Source organism: Elephas maximus, chromosome 2, assembly GCF_024166365.1.
Source record: "Elephas maximus indicus isolate mEleMax1 chromosome 2, mEleMax1 primary haplotype, whole genome shotgun sequence".
In the NCBI taxonomy this organism is placed as follows: domain Eukaryota; kingdom Metazoa; phylum Chordata; class Mammalia; order Proboscidea; family Elephantidae; genus Elephas; species Elephas maximus.
In genome coordinates, this window is record NC_064820.1 from 223123417 (window position 1) to 223140850 (window position 17434).

The following is a 17434-nucleotide window of genomic DNA, read 5'->3' on the forward strand; positions in this document are numbered from 1 at the left end:
CCTTTTCAAGTACATTATAAGAACACTCAAGAGATACTACAAGCAATCAATGCTCTGTAGGCCTTTGGGCAGTCAACAGATGTGTGCAGATGTGTGAGCATGTTGAGTATATGTCTATGTATGTAAGTATATGTATACATAAACTAAAAACCAAACCCAGTGCCGTTGAGTTGATTCCGACTCATAGTGACCCTACAGGACAGAGTAGAACTGCCCCATAGAGTTTCTAAGGAGCACCTGGCAGATTTGAACTGCTGACCCTTTAGGTAGCACCGTAGCACTTGACCACTACACCACCAGGGTTTCCGTATGTATACATACATATATATATACACATACACGGAGCCCTGGTGGCTCAGTGGTTGAGACTGGCTGCTAACCAAAAGGTTGGCAGTTTGAATCCATCAGCTGCTCCTTGGAAATCCTATGGGGCGGTTCTACATGCTCTTTTTTTTTTTAAGTACAAACTGTGGATCTAGATCTCTCAGAGATATAAAAAGCCTTCTCTGTCCTGAAAGTGCTGATAATCGAGTTGGTGAGAGAAAATAAACACTCGAACACTTTAGACACTGTAGAGAGCTGTGAAGTGTCCGAGTGCATGACACTGGAAGGTGAAGGCCAGCAGGCACAGGGAAAGTGGCGCATGAGAGTGGTCTGAAGTAGTCAGAAGAGGCAGACCCAGGTGGGCTTGGAAGGATGGGTGGGGCCCAGGGAAGGTTAGGCAAGGATGTGGTGCATGGAGCCAGTAAAAAGACGACAAGGGAGAGGCGAACCTACCAGCCCTAAACCAAAAAAACCCATTGCCATCAAGTTGATTCCAACTCATAGCAACCCTATGGGACAGAGTATAACTGGGTGGGCTCGAACCACCAACCTTTTAGTCAGCAGCCAAGCGCTTAATCATTGTGCCACCAGGGCTCCTTGTGGCCAAAATGTAAATTATAAATTTTAGAAAGGTAGTTAAATATTGTAATTAATTGTTCAAGGGTCTTGCTGGAAGACTTGAAGTCTCCCTAAGACATTAACCCAGAATCAGCAAACGGGGCAATACAGTCAGGTAAAGAGGAAAGCATAGTCAGGGGAAGTAAACGCCTACAAGAAAATATCTACACAGAGCAACCTATTTAGCTAAATCCTCTCCAAGTAGCAAAAGGGCTTGCTTGCTGATGTTTAGTTCCTTGGGTTTGGTGTTTACTCACGCCTGTGATCTGGGTTGTACAAGTCAGGTGGAAAAGTCTGCCTTTTTTTTTTCTCTTCATGGGTAAAAAACACATCTTAACTAGCTTAACTACGATAGACAACAGTGTTGTTTCTGTTCTGTTTCTATATATATATATATGTTTTAAGTAAATGAAACATTCTTCCCATTTTTCTTAGAAGAGCTGAATTTCTAATACCGCTCTTTCTGGAATGACATAGAGGTTATCCTTGGTTGTCTGATTCTTCTGCAAAATGTTTTGTAGAAGAATCATTTTATTGTCTTATAATAAAAGTATACAGCCACTATTCCTATGCAACCATTGTTCACATTTTGACTGTTTAACTAACTGAAACCCTTTCATTAAACTTCCCCACGCCCCCTCATGGTTGTCTTTATATTCTGTATACTTTGTGTCTGATTTTTTTCATTTAATATTTTATCATGACCATATTCCCAGGTTTATTTCACAGTCTTATAAATCATATTGATCTTTTATATTATTTAACCATTTTCCCATTGTTAGAGACACTTATTTCGTACTTTATCTTCTATCACCAATGTTATGTTAAGCACCCCTGCACGTACAGTTTTCTGTGGTTTTAAATTTATTTATATTGGACTAAACTCCTAGGCATGGGTGGTTGTCTCATTTATTTTTTAAGTCCAGCTTCAATCGGCTGCTAATAAGATAAGATTTTTTTTCTTATTACTCTTTTAGGTGTGTAATGCAAAAACGTGCAACTTAAGGGACTGTATTTATCACAAGGAACAAGAGAACGCTCCTTCATTTTTATTCATATTCCAATTCTGAATGAAATGTGTTGAATAGAGTTATGAGTTATTTAAAGGTAGTAGCGTTCTAAACAATCTATAGGCATCACACAGAATAAACTGTTGCACCTGAGAAAGAAATGGGAGATAATTCTTATAAACAAAACATATTTTAATGCCATAGCTTTTGGGCCCCCCCAATCATGAGGTTTTAAAATAATTTGAAAAAGGTAGTATGGATGGACTAGGGAATGGCTGCTAAAGCGCCTGATATTTCTTTATGGCGTGATGCAGATGTTCAGGGAAAAACGTGGCAATGGTTGCACAACTCTGTGAATGTAATAAAAACCACTGAATTTTACATTTTAGGAGCCCTGGGGGCACAGCGGTTAATCACTCTCAGAAAATGTTATTGTAGGCAGCAAATACGAGGTATGACAGGAAACCTGTTGGCTAAGCAATCTCAGTTGCTAGTTTATAACCTGACCACACAGAGGTCTAGCGGAAAGGGTGTAAGGTCAGGAGATGCCTGGATCCCAGCACGATTTAGCTGTTGGCTGGAAGGCCTGGGTTTGGAAGTGCAGAGGAATGCTGGGTAACAGCCTGATGCATGGATTTCACTTGAGCATGACATGGCTTTCATGCTGTCACCTGACATGGTGTCCATGCATAACGATGAGGAATGTAGGCAGGGTTTGAAATGGTCATGCTTCATTTCCCAGGCCCCATCTGGAAAATCAGCCATCGAAAACCCTATGGAGCACAGTTCAACTCTGACACACATGGGGTCACCATGAATTGGAGTTGACTCAAAAAAAAGGCAACTGTATTATTTTTTTTTAAATCAGGGGAGAAAATAGCTTCTGAAGAGCCGATTTATCTTTTCCTCTTAAAACAAGGAGTCCAGAAAGAGAGCTTGCTTACTTGTTCACCTACTTAATGCCAGTCAGCAGGTTAGATGTTTTTTACAGTAAGGAGCAATCAAGACAGACCCACAGAGTTATAGCAAACATCACCTGGCAACCAGTCCTTTTAATACATATTAAAAGATAACTTTGGAAAACATGGGGGGGAAAAAAAAACTGAAGTAGGAGAGGGAGCCCTTCCATTGAGTATTCAAGTATCTGACAATCTAAGTACACTTCCATGGAGGAAAATGTGGTATTTGCAGACTGCCTTCCGAAGTGAGTGTTCTGTTTTCGCTCATTCTCAAATCCCTTTGAATGGACTACAGCTCCAAGAGAAGGCCTCACCTTTCTCAGGTAATGATTATTTTTTTCACACTGAGTTTTATTCGTCTTTCATTTATCTTTGGATCTAATAACAATCCCGCTTTCTTTTCATTTGTCTCTTTTCTCTGCCATCTGTGGAATGTTCTCTCCCCTTTTCAGCCCTGGCTTTTTTTTTTTTTTCTTTGTCTCCAGCAGTCTGTCCATACAGCCTTCTTTCATCCTCCCACGGGCCCTTCTCTAGCCTCCAAATCCCTTCCAATCCCCAGTTCCTTCAAGAAACGGCCTCTTTTGATCTCAAAGACAACGGTAGTACCATGTCAATTTATTTGTATGGTTTGCAAGGGACTCTGTTTTATGTGTCAGTCCATGCCAGCCTGCCAGCTGCCAGTGGCAGGTTTCTTCTCCTTTAAAGAGACAGTGGAACAGGAATATGCAAATAGTCACAACTCTCTCCTGGAGGTGAATATTTTGAAGAGGCATTTCTTCTTCAGAAAAGCACCAGCCATGCCCTATCGTGAAGAGGACTTGAAGCACTTACTGATGAAGATCAAAGGCTACAACCTTCAGTATGATTTACACTTCAGTGTAAAGAAACAAAAGTCCTCACAACTGAACCATTAAGCAACATCACAATAAATGGAGAAAAGACTGAAGTTGTCACGTGTTTCATTTTACTTGGATATACAATCAACACCCATGGAAGCAGCAGTCAAGAAATCAAATGACGTATTGCATCGGGCAAACCTTCTGCAAGGACCTCTTTAAAGTGTTAAAAAGCAAGGTTGTCAATTTGAGGACTAAGGTGCCCCTCACATGCATGTGAAAGCTGGGCAATGAATAACGAAGCCGGAAGAAGAATGGATGCCTTTGAATTATGGTACTGGCAAAGAATATTAAACATACCATGGACTGCCATAAGAGCAAACAAATCTGTCTTAGAAGTACAGCCAGAATTCTCCCTAGAAGCGAGGATGGGAGATTTTGAATCACGTACTTTGGACATGTTACCAGGGGGAGACCATTCTCTGGAGAGGACACCTTGCTTGGTAAAGTAGAGGGTCAGTGAAAAAGAGGAAGGCCCTCAACGATCGGACACAATGGCTGGAACAATAGGCTCAAGTATAGCAACGATTGTGAGGATGGCACAGGACTGGGCAGTGTTTTGTTTTGTGGTACATAGGGTTTCTATGAGTTGGAGCCAAATGGACGGTACCTAACAACAACAACAATGCCCTGTTTCCAGTATGCTCCCCTCTGCCTTCCAACTGTAACCCAAAACCCACTGCTGTCCAGTTGATTCTGACTCATAGTGACCTTATAGGACATAGTAGAACTGCCCCATAGAGTTTCCAAGGAGTGCCTGGCGGATTTGAACTGCCGACCTCTTGCTTAGCAGCCGTAGGACTTAACCACTAACACCACCAGGGTTTCCTTCCCACTGTAGAGGAATGGGTTTTCCTTCTGGACCAGGAAGGCTAGAAGCCTGGACTGTAGATTTTGGCATTTGAAGAACACAGCATTATGCTGGCATGCTGAGTAATTCCACTGGGAAACGAATTAAAAGTTTTCCTTTTGATGCCTCCAAATTCATTTAAAATGCTACCTGTCCTCATTCCCCTTGTATTACAGGAGTGGTGGGCTGTCTCATTCATCTTTGTGTACCTGCTCCAGCCCTCTTTCTTCCTCTCCAACACAGACAGCAGCTCCTCAACAAGCTTGCCCAGTGAACGGCTGCATTCAAAACTGTAACAAACATCAACTGGTACAGAAAATACCCATTGCCACCTAGTTGATTCTGACTCACAGGGACCTTATCCAACAGAAAGGAATTGCCCCACAGGTTTTCCAAGACTGTAAATCTTTATGGGAGCAGATTGGTTGGTGGGTTCAAACTGCCGATTTTTCAGGTAGCAGCCAAGCCTAACCACTACACCATCAGGGCTCACAGTGGTTAAGTGCCTGGTTGCTAACTAAAAACCTGGCAGTTCAAACCCACCAGCCACTCTGGGACAAAGATGTAACTATCTGCTTCCATAAAAATTACAGCCTTGGAAATACTATGGGACAATTCTACTCTGTTCTTTCAGGTCACCATGAGTCAGAACTGACTTGACAGCAATGCGTTTGGGGTTTTTTTTGTTTGTTTGTTTTATTATACACAGAAGGAGCCCCGATGGTGCAAAGGTTAAGTGCTCGACTGCTAACCAAAAGGTTGGTTGTTTGAACCCACTCAGCGACTCTGTGGGAGAAAGACCTGGCCATCTGCTCCCATAAAGATTACAGCCTAGGAAACTGGATGGAGCAGTTCTACTTTGTCATGTGGGATCACTATGAGTCAGAATCCACTTGATGGCAAAGGGTTTAATGATGCTTCAATTAGCTGGAATTACTGAGGACTGTGTGGTATCCTGGTTAAAAGTATTCTTCTGATTACATTAAATTTCTAAGTACTCAACTTTAATAGAAATCTAAGTACTCAACTTTGGTAATGTTGCTTCTTCTAAATAAAATTCTCAGCTGCAAGGTATGATACTGAAGGGTGGGAAAGTGGGAAAATCATTCTAAGGATTTTTGTCTTGAGTCATCCATTTGACAACTGTTCTCAGCACTACAATTTTAAACAACTGAATATTTCATGTTTTGGGGAAAGCCTACAGTTCTAAAGAGATTTCTGATTTAAGGACAATAAAAAACAATTTACATCAATAGCAAAAGTATCATTTGTCCATCTCTGCATTAAATTGCATTCTCCAGACAAACGTTTTGAAATATCTATACTAATTATATATTTCAAATACTAAAGGTCATATTTTACAAGCAATTGTGGGAATAACATATACAAACAGCTGCCACTCGACCTGTCCTTGACTTGCATAAGATGGGGTAGTGGTGATAATCTGATTCTGAAACTGACCAGAAGAGAGAAGGTGGCCAAAACCAAACCAAAGCAGTTGCCCCTGGGTCAATTCCAACCCATGGCAAGCCCATGTGTGCAGAGTAAAACTGCTCCATAGGGTTTTCAAGGCTGTGACCTTTCTGAGGCAGGTTGTCAGGCCTGTCTTTCGAGGTGCCTCTGGGTAGGTTAGAACCACCAACCTTTTAATTGATAGTTGAGCGTTTGACTGTTTGAGCCACTCATTGACTTTTAGAGGAGGTGGCTAGCACTTTTGAAGGAATCCTGTTCCATCAGCCTTGTACAACACTGTGGGAGACAGAGAGACTATAGGCAGAATTTTCTGAAAGCCAAAGAATTCTCCTTTTGGTTAATGACTTTCAGGTACTTTATCAAATATATGTGATCAATTATCTGTAGCTTTAAATATTCTTTCTGATTTTGAAAAACCCCAGCAATTATTAGCAAAAGCATTCAGTAAATTGTATTTGCTCATAGAAACCCTTTTGCTTTTCAAAGTATGTGGGGCAAGAGCTAGAAAATGAATCTTTGTTATTATTTATTTCATTTAGATTCATTTACATTCTTTCTTGAGTTCTTGCTAAGGCACTGCTTAGCATTTTTATTTCATTCAGAATAACATAAAAGGATTTAAAGCCCATTCTGTCAATTTATTGAAATGTGGTGGCCTGTGTGCTGCTATGGTGCTGGAAGCTATGCCACTGGTATTTCAAATACCAGCAGGGTCACCCATGGTGGACAGGTTTCAGCAGAACTTCCGGACTAAGACAGACTAGGGAGAAAGGCCTTGGCGATCTACTTCCAAAAACTAGCCAATGAAAACTCTGTGGATCTTGGGCTCAAATATGTCCACAGTCATGAAGACAGTGCAGAACCAGGCAACGTTTCATTCTGTTATACATGAAGTTGCCATGAGTCGGAACCAAGGGGATGGCAACCAACAATAACAATCTGAGTCTTAATGTCACACAATAAAAAAAAAAACAAACAAATCCATAGCCGTTGAGTTGATTCCAACTCATAGAGACCCTATAGGACAGAGTAGAACTGCCCTGTCCCATAGAGTTTCCAAGGAGTGCCTGGTGGATTCGAGCTGCGGACCTTTTGGTTAGCAGCCATAGCTCTTAACTACTAGGCCCTCAGGGTTATAGACACAATTAAATATGGTAGTGATCCTTGTACAGATGTCCCTTTCCTCTTACACTTATCACAGATTTCTCAAACAACTGCTGCCCTTTACTTTCTAATAAAAGATAGTAGAAACCCAAGTGGCTGGTCTGTGCTGCACGTGAGTGCAGCTGGTATCTTTGGGTTCAACCACTGTGAGCATTGTCAATTAGACTGTCACCAGTTTACAGTGCATAGCCTGCCATCTAGAGACCCCACTGGCAGGTGTCTTCTGCATGGCTGTTTCTGAAAAACATAATGCTTCAGAGACCAATTGGGTATGAAATACCTACACTGTAGGTCTCATCATTCCCAACTCACATACACTGTCACCTACCTGCTCATCCAGTCATTCACTCATTCAACACCTGTCAGCCACTAGCCATCAAAGATGAATAAACCACTCCCTGCCCTGAAGCTCACAGAATAGCAAGGAGAACACACACCAAAAGGACTGCAGAAACCATGTGACCAGAACCTCAGTGAGCCATCACCAAGAGCAATGGCTAACACAGACAATAAGACAGTTCATTCTGCTTTGGGGATTCACAAATCTTCCCCGAATGGGTCCTACGTTCAAAGCCTTGAATAAACACTTCGGGCAGGCAGAGAAGGGAATGTTATGAGTAGTGTGGACAATGATATTGAAGAAGGAAAGAAGAGGACATGTGTGGACAGCCGTGAAGGGTCAGTTAAAACCTGGAAGAGGGTGATGATGAATGAGCTTGTGTGTCCAGTGAATTTTGGTCTATATTCAGTGAAAACAAACAAATGAAAAACCTGTTGCCATGGAACCCAGCCTGACTCATGGCAACCCCATGTGTGTCAGAGTAGCACCGTGCTCCAGGGGACTTTCAATGACTGATTTTTAAGAAGTAGATCGCAAGGTCTTTCTTCCCAGGAGCCTCTGGGTGGGTTTGAACGCCAACATTTTAGAAGTCAAGTGCTTAACCATCTGCACCATCCAGGGAACCTTCTGCCCTGGGAAACCATTGGCAGGCCTGAATATTTAGAAATTTGAAACTATTCTTTGGCGAAAGGAATAACTAAAATAAAAAGGGAAAGTTGTTTGTTTTGTTTAACAGAGGCTGTTATTACAGTGTTGCTTGCACAATAATAAATGAACTTAATATCTAATGATATCTACCTTCCATGTTATAGAAAGACTGGAAGGGTGCCTTTTCCCTTTATAGGTTATAAAGTCAAACATGGCTTTCCCCCCACTACTACAGATTGAACTGGGTTCCCTCAAAATATATGTTGAAATCCTAACCCCTGAATTTATAAATGGGGCCCTGGTGAAGGTAGAACAGTGGTTAAGAGTTCAGGCTGCTAACCAAAAGGTTGGCAGTTTGTGAGACTGGAAGGATCCTGGTGGTCATGGCCCCCAGGCCTTCTGTTGGCCCAGGACAGGAACCATTCCTGATGCCAACTCTTCAGACATGGATTGGACTGGACAATGGGTTGGAGAGGGATGCTGGTGAGGTGTGAGCTTCTTGGATCAGGTGGACACTTGAGACTATGTTGGCATCTCCTGCCTGGAGGGGAGATGAGAGGGTGTAGGGGGTTAGAAGCTGGCGAAAAGGACACAAAAAAGAGAGGGTGGAGGGAGAGAGCAGGCTGTCTCATTGGGGGAGAGTAATTGGGAGTGTGTAGCAAGGTGTATATGGGTTTTTGTGTGAGAGACTGACTTGATTTGCAAACTTTCACTTAAAGCACAATAAAAATTATTTAAAAAAAAAAAAGGTTGGCAGTTTGAATCCACCAGCCGCTACTTGGAAACCCTATGGGGCAGTTCTACTCTGTCTTTATAGGGTTGCTATGAGTCAGAATCGACTTGACATCAACAGGGACTGTACCTATAAATATGGTCCTGTTTGGAAATAGGGTTTTCTTTGGTTCTGGTAATGAGGCCATACCAGTGGAGGGTGGGTCCTACACCTAATCACTTCTGAGCTTTAGAAAGAGATACAGAATAGACACAGAGAAATGAAGAAGGAAGACACCAAAAAAACGCCAAGGATGTCGTGGGGCTACTGACAAGGAAGGAGTTCCCCTTAAAGCCACTCCCTGAATTCGGTCTTCTAGACTTCTGCACTGTGAGGAAATACATTTCTGTTCTTTAAAGCCATCCACTGACGTGTATGTGTGTGTGTTTACGACAGCACTCGGTAACCAGGACACCAACCAACATCCCAGAGCTATTCCCTCCTCTGGCTCATGTCTGGCTCTCCATCCAGCACATCTTTTACTTCTAATCAGCTAGTTGTCTGGTGAGTCAGGCCTCCCACTACTCTTGACATTTTTATCAAGGCTCACTGATCTAGGCTCCTCTCTGGGGCTAATGCTGCCTCCTCTCCCTTTTCCCTTCGCCTCCTTTTTGCTTCCCTTTTCTCTTCAGTTGTCGTACACAGAATGTATACCTTGAACTTTTATTCCGTGGAAACAGGCATATTTTATGCTACACATTATACTTTACGTAGGCTTTAGATTAAAGGAAAGTGCAACAGTACAAACCACTAATGTGCTCAGCTGCTAACCAAACGGTTGGAGATACGAGTTCACTCACTGGTGTCTTGGAAGAAAGGTCTGGTGATCTACCTCCGAAAAATCAGCCCCTGAAAACGCCGTGGAGCACAGTTCTGCTCTGACACACAAGCCGCCAACGTGAGTCAGAGCTGACCCAACCGGAACTGGTTTTATACCTTAGATTGTTGTTAGTACCATTGAGTGGGTTCAGACTCATAGTAACCCTGTGCACGATAGAAGGAAACACTGCCAGGTCCTGTGCCGTTCTCACCATCACTGCTATACTCGAGCCCACTGTTGCAGCTACTGTGTCAACTCATCTCATTGAGGGTCCTCCTCTTTTTTGCTGACCCTCTACTTTACCAAGCATGATGTCCTTCTCCAGGGACTGATCCCTCCTGATAACATGTCCGAAGTATGTACATTATGTGCACAAACAAACTTGTTGCTGTTGAGTCAATTCCGACTCATAGTGACCCTATAGGACAGGGTAGAACTGCCCCATAGGGTTTCCAAGGAGCGGCTGGTAGATTTGAACTGCCAGTCTTTTTGTTGGCAGCTAAGCTCTTAACCACTGCACCACCAGGGCTCCAGGTTATGTATGGCATACAGTTTAATTGCATCAGTGACACACTTTAGAAGTCTATACATAAACAGGTCAACATTCAATGACGAGTCAATGAAAGGACGGGTCTTATTCAGCCTGTTAGGTCACTGACCTATCTGTCTGCGTCCTGACAAGCCCTCCTACAATGGCTCTGCTACTCTAGGACATATTGCACTGTTCTTTGAACAATGTATTAAAACCTCTGCACAATCTAATGGAAGCAAGTGATCCTTTTAATAGCCCACAAAACAGTCATCCTTTTGGCATAAAACAGAAACGGAACTGCAAGTGACTGACTCTTACCACTATTTTTCCACTGGGAGAAAAAGAATCCGATGCTTTTGAAAAGCCTCAAGTTAGAGAGTTTAGTTATAATATCTGGATGCTCTGTAGAAGGACACCTCCCTCATACAGTCCCCAAAACACAGGAGAGGCTGCAGGAATACTTGGCCTTTTTCAGTGGCTAAATGCAAAAGAATATGTGGCAGTAGTGGGTGAACTTCAGAGAGTCTTTATTCCAGAAAGAGTGAGTCAGCACTTCCTTTGCAGACCAGCTTGAAAGCATTTGGGGTGATAGCCTGCTGAGTGCCTTTTATTGTCCAGTGTGTGTGATGTTCCCAGGTGGTGACTGCTCTCACAAAAACAAAAGACACCCCTCCCCACACTCCTCAGCAGTCAGGCTATGCCACTCACTGGAATAACAGCTCACTGGCTGGGGTTGAAAAAAGGCTAACACTGAGGGGCTGGCTGCATAAACCTGCATTAATACCAAAGGAGGCATCCACCTAACAAGGACATTCTCCTCAGTCCCCCTTTTTTAAAAATAAAAGGCTAATAATTTTATGGCATTCCTGCCTGGTGCAGACGGTTAAGCACTTGGCTGCTAACTAAAAGGACAGTGGTTCAAGTCCTCCCAGAGGCACGTCAGAAGGAAAAAAAAAAAAAATTTTTTTTTTTTTTTTTTTAAGAAGGGCCTAGGAATCTACTTTAGAAAACTCAGCTATTGAAAACCCTGCAGTTCTACTCTGACACACGTGGGGTTGCCATGAGTCAAAATCGACTCGACAGCAACTAGTTAGGTTGGCTAGTCATTTTATGAAGAGCTAATACTGGGAGGCAAAACCAGGTGAACTGGATTAAGTGTTTAATTGTTAGGAGCAGTACCCGATTTGAAGATTTCCCTGTGGTTATTTACTGCCTTCCTCTCTGAGCGATAACATGGAAGAAAGGTAACTACAAAGAAAAAACATATGCAATGAGAGGAATTTATAAGTGGGATAGTAAGTGCAACTTTACAGAGGTTTTGATCCAACAATAGTGCTCAAGATAAAACGCATGAGGGGACATCTAGATCATGTGCCATAACAAAGTTTATTAAGAAAAGTTCTGTATCCCACTTTGCTGAGTGGCGTTTAGGCTCTTAAAAGCTTGTGTGTGGCCCTCTATGATACATCAGTTGGTCCCAACCCACTTGGAGCAAAGGAGAATGAAGAACACCAAAGACACAAGGAAAGTATTAGCCCAAGAGACAAAAGAATCACATAAACCAGAGACTCCATCAGCCTGAGACCAGAAGAACTAGATGGTGCCTGGCTACCACCAGTGACCACCCTGACAGGGAACACAACAGACAGTCCCTGACATAGTGGGAGGAAAGTGTGGAACAGAGCTCAAACTTACGTAAAAAGACCAGACTTAATGGTCTAAGACTGGAGGAACCCCTGAAGCCATGGCCCCCGGACGCTATGTTATCCCAGAACTAAAACCATTCCTGAAGACCACTCTTCAGACAAAGATTAGACTGGACTATAAAACAAAAAATACTACTCATGAAGATTGTGCTTCTTAGTTCAAGCAGATACACAAGACCAAACTGGTGGCTCCTCTCTAGAGGCAGGATGAGAAGGTAGGAAGGGACAGTAGCCGGTTGGATGGACACAGGAAACCCAGGGTGGAAAGGGGGAGTGCGTGTCACATTGTAGAGATTGCAACTAGTGTCACATGACGATATGTGCATAAAATTTTGTATGAGAAATTAACTTGAGCTGTAAACTTTCACCTAAAATACAATTAAAAAAAAAAAAAAAAAAGATGAAATGCAATTTGTCCCAAATAATCATCCCCAGGAACTCCTTCAAGTGAGTGACTAATTCATAGGAAGTTTCACAAGCTAGGTAGATACCATGCTGCTGACTTCAGGATCAGTGGAATGGGGTGCTCCAAGCTCTGATAAACTTGTACCAGAATATAATCAACACACTGCTTCCTTCATTGAGAAAGTTTTGCATTGAAAAAGATGTCACAGCTGAACTAAACAACATGCTTAGTGATGCAGTTGTTTACATTGTGGCTCAGGGTTTCTTTCTCTCCCAGTGACTGGCAGCAGACACTCAGTTGACCAAGAGCATGTCTATGGGCCACACTTGGGGTAGCACTGTCTTGCAAGGCAGTTGGTCAACCATTCATTTTATGGTGAGGAAAATGAGTGCAGAGAAGCTAAGGGGCTTCCTTGAGGACATAGCTAGTTAGTCACACAGCCAGGACTCCTCTCCTTCTTCCCAGCTTGGTGGGTGATCTGCCAGTTGCTTCACCATTTAGGAAAAGCAATTAGAAAAAGGTATTACTCAGAGTAAATTGGAGAGTGTAGTCAAGGACATCAGTTTCGCTATTTGTGTGGAGACCAGCACGTAGAACCTGAATCAAGATTCAGGAAAAGGAAAAAAAAAAAAAAAAAAAGGAAGACACTGACAATTTCACTCTCTTTAAATATAGAAATTGCTGCAAAGGTATTCAAAAGGTACAGACATTAAATTTTAAGAAAAGGGGTTTCAGCCTAATTAAAAAAAAAAATTTATATAATATTAGTGTCTTGGCATCATAACACTTAACATGACTGAAGCATTCACCCAGTGGGAACAAACTCCAGGAATACAAGTGTTAGTTTACCTTCCAGGTGACCCTGATGCTTTGAGATGATATGGGCTCCAGGTGAACTTCCTGAGGTGGGCCATCAGGAGCTGTAAAGACCAAAAACCCACAGTAGGTTAGAAATGAGCTCTTGAGTAGACTGAAACCTTCACAGCAATATACAGGCCTGGAAGACATGCCTGTGTTTAGCATAGAGAAATATATATTTTTAGCTTTAGTGGGAAAAATCAATTTTCCCAAGTTACTGTGTACCGTTTGTCATGTGTTCTTCCCTCGTACAAAATAGGAATCTTGAGAACTATCTGCCATTGTATTCTTTCTCACCATGTTTTTGACAAATTGATGGACAAACCCTAAGATTGAGAAAGTTAAGTGGTAAAATATGACATTGTAAACAAAATTTCTTTTAAAGAACTCATTTATGATGACTGTTGAAGACCCTTTCTTTCCTGGTGAAGTCATATTCAGTGATATAACATTAGGGTTGCTCAAGTTGCTTAGAGCCACTGTAGAGGGGGAAAAAAAAAAACTATCCAGGAATCTTCCACCTTTCAGTTACTTTGGTGACTTTAGTTCTCCACAGTTTCCAACTAAAAACTCCTGCTAACCAGGGGCCATATCCACAGACGGCAGAAGCAAAATGAAAGAGTGAAACAAAGCATGCAACTCATACCAACCTATGTCCATTGTTTGTGCCATAAACCAGGGAGTCACTGAGTGTCATGGACTGAATCGTGTCGTCCAAAAATATGTGTGTCAATTTGGCTGGGCCATGATTCCCAGTATTGTGTGACTGTCTACTATTTTGTCATCTGATGTGGTTTTCCTTTGTGTTGTAAATCTTATCAGTATGATGTTAATGAGGTGGATTAACAAAAGTTATACTGATGAGATCTACAAGCTTAGATTGTATCTTATGCCAATTTCTTTTGAGATATAAAGGACAGAAGCAAGCAGAGAGACAGGGGAACCTCATGCCACCAAGAAAGCAGTACTGGGAGCAGAGCATGTCCTTTGGACCTGAGGTTCCTGTGCTGAGAAGCTCCTAGACCAAGGAAAGATTGAGGACAAGGACCTTCCTCCAGAGCTGACAGACAGAGAAAGCCTTCCCCTGGAACTAAGGCCCTGAATTTGGACTTGTAGCCTACTAGGCTATGAGAGAATAAATTTCTCTTTGTTAAAGCCATCCACTTGTGGTACTTCCGTCACAGCAGTGTTAGATAACTAAGAGACTGAGAGACAAACCCAGTCACTTCCCAGTTACAACCAATTAGCATGTATTAGAAATTTACTAAGTCTACAGGCATTATGTGAAGCTAAGAGATATAAACATGTTTGTCAACCAGAGTATAATCTAATCAGAGCAATCAGTGCACATACCAAGAGAAAAGAAACCATACAAAGGAGCATACACTCAAGCATCTTCTGAGAAGTAGAAGCAAATAGAAACAAAAGTTAGAAAGGAGATGCCCTTCTGAATTAATAAAATGTGGGTCCGACAATTTTGAGGTCACTGCTGTATTGTAAAGGAGCCATTTCTGCAGACATGAGGATACAAGTTGGCAGAAGGTTGAGAAGCACATAGAGATATGACGGCAGAGATAGCAAATATAAACAAATTTTGAAGAGTTTGGTGGTTCAAGTCCAATTAAATGTGCCCCAGAAGAAAGCCCTAGTGATCTATTTCCAAAAAAAATCAGCCTTTGGAAACACCATGAAGCACAGTTCTACTCTGACACACACGAGGTCATCACGACTCAGAGTTGACTTGAAGGGAACTGGTAAAGGAGAAGCCAGGTGGAGAAAAAGCTACTTTGTTTTCAAAGAAGGCGGACATTTTGGGTGGTAGTATGCCATAGTTGTTATATCACTGGATGTTTGACTGTTTTTGCCTGAGTCTGAATTCTGGTTCTATCATTTATCAGTTGTGTAGATTTTTGAAGGTTACTTCTCAGTTTATTTCTCTGTATAATGGGATAATAGAACTTATAGGGTTATGAGAACAATGTGCTTAATGAATATAAACAATAATAGTAACTACTATTACTATTATTACATGGAGAGAAGTAAGGGGAGAAATTCAAATAATAATAGGAAAGGGTAACCCTGAAAGAGCAATGTCCTGGCAGAGACATGAGAGGTTAGACTCAAGAGCAGAGGCTGTTGAGTGGGTGGGCAGAGCAGTAAGTACCTCTGGGGTGTGAGGAGGGAGGAGATACTTGAGAGGCCTTGTTGTTGTTATCTGCCTTCTAGTTGGCCCCCAATTCATGGTGAACCCATTTACAACAGAACAAAATGCTGCCCAGTCCTGTACCATCCCCATAAACAGTTGCAGATCAGACCATTGTGATCCACAGGGTTTCCACTGGCTGATTTTAGCAGTTGATCGCCTTCCTATAGGGAGGCCTTAGGTAGACTTATTGGTTGAGACCAACCCAAAAACCCAGTGCCGTAGAGTTGATTCTGACTCATAGTGACCCTATAGGACAGAGTAGAACTGCCCCATAGAGTTTCCAAGGAGCACCTGGTGGATTTGAACTGTGGACCTCTTGGTTGGCAGCCATAGCACTTAAGCACTACACCACTAGGGTTTCCTATTGGTTGAGGGGACAGGTTAAAACCTGATTATCTTCTCTATTTTCTCAACACAATTATAACAGCCAAAGTCCGGCCCTTAGAAATTTACATGAAGGATACAATGCTGTCAGTGATAGGAAAATACCCACATGTCTACAAGGAAGACCAGTTAATATGACTTTTATTCACATTTACTCACCAACCACTAAGGCCAAAGATGAAGAAATTAAAGATTTTTTACCAACTTCTGCAGTTTGAAATTGATCAAACATGCAATCAGGATGCATTGATAACTACTGGTGATTGGAATGTGATAGTTGGAAACAAAGGAGAAGGATCCATAGTTGGAAAATATAGCCTTGGAGATAGAAACGATGTTGGAGATCTCATGAAAGAGTTTTGCAAGACCAACAACTCTGCAAATACCTTTTATCAACAACATAAACATTGCAAATACCTTTTTTCAACAACATAAATGGCAACTATGCACATGGACCTCACCAGATGGAATACACAGGAATCAAATCGACTACATCTGTAGAAAAAGATGATGGAAAAGCTCATTATCATCAGTCAAAATAAGCCCAGGGGTTGACTGTGGAATAGACCATCAATTGCTCATATGGAAGTTCAAGTTGAAGCTGAAGAAAATTAGAATGAGTCCACGAGAGCCAATGTACGGCCTTGAGTATATCCCACCTGAATTTAGAGATCATCCCAAAGATAGATTTGACGCTTCAAATGCTAATGACTGAAGACCAGATGAGTTGCGGAATGCCATCAAGGACATCATACATGAAGAAAGCAAGAAGTCATTAAAAAGATAGGAAAAAAAGAAAAGACCAAAATGGATGTCAGGAGAGACTGAAACTTGCTCTTGAAGGTTGAGAAAACAAATGGAACAAACGAAGTAAAAGAGCTGAACAGAAGATTTCAAAGGGCAGCTCAAGAAGACAAAGTAAAGTATTATAATGACATGTGCAAAAACCTGGGGTTAGAAAACCAAATGGGAAGAACATGCTTGGCATTTCTCAAGCTGAAAGAAGTGAAGAAAATATTGAAGCCTCAAGTTGCAATACTGAAGGATTCTATGGCAAAAGCATTAAATGATGCAAGAAGCATCAAAAGAAGATGGAAGGAATACACAGAGTCACTATACCAAAAAGAATTGGTTGACATTCAACCATTTCAGGAGGTAGCATATGATCAGGAATCAATGATACTGAAGGAAGAAGCCCAAGCTGCACTGAAGGCATTGTCAAAAAACAAGGCTCCAGGAATTGAAGGAATGCCAGTTGAGATGTTTCAACAAACAGATGTAGTGCTGGAAGCACTCACTTGTTTAAGCCAAGAAATTGGAAGACAGCTACCTGGCCAACCGACTGGAAGAGATCCATATTTATGCCTATTCCCAAGAAAGGTGACCCAACTGAATGCAGAAATGATAGAACAATGTCATTAATATCACAGGCAAGCAAAATTTTGCTGAAGATCATTCGAAAGCAGCT

General features: G+C 41.9%; 1 protein-coding gene across 1 annotated transcript in view; it reads right to left on the minus strand.

Annotated features, from left to right (window-relative positions):
* The window catches only part of DSCAM (DS cell adhesion molecule), a 1038663-nt gene that overhangs the window by 157657 nt on the left and 863572 nt on the right, over window positions 1-17434 (minus strand). Inside the window, exon 16 of the mRNA XM_049874902.1 lies at window positions 13368-13438. Within this exon, the coding sequence (XP_049730859.1) occupies window positions 13368-13438 (71 nt within the window). The remainder of the gene's footprint in view (window positions 1-13367; window positions 13439-17434) is intronic.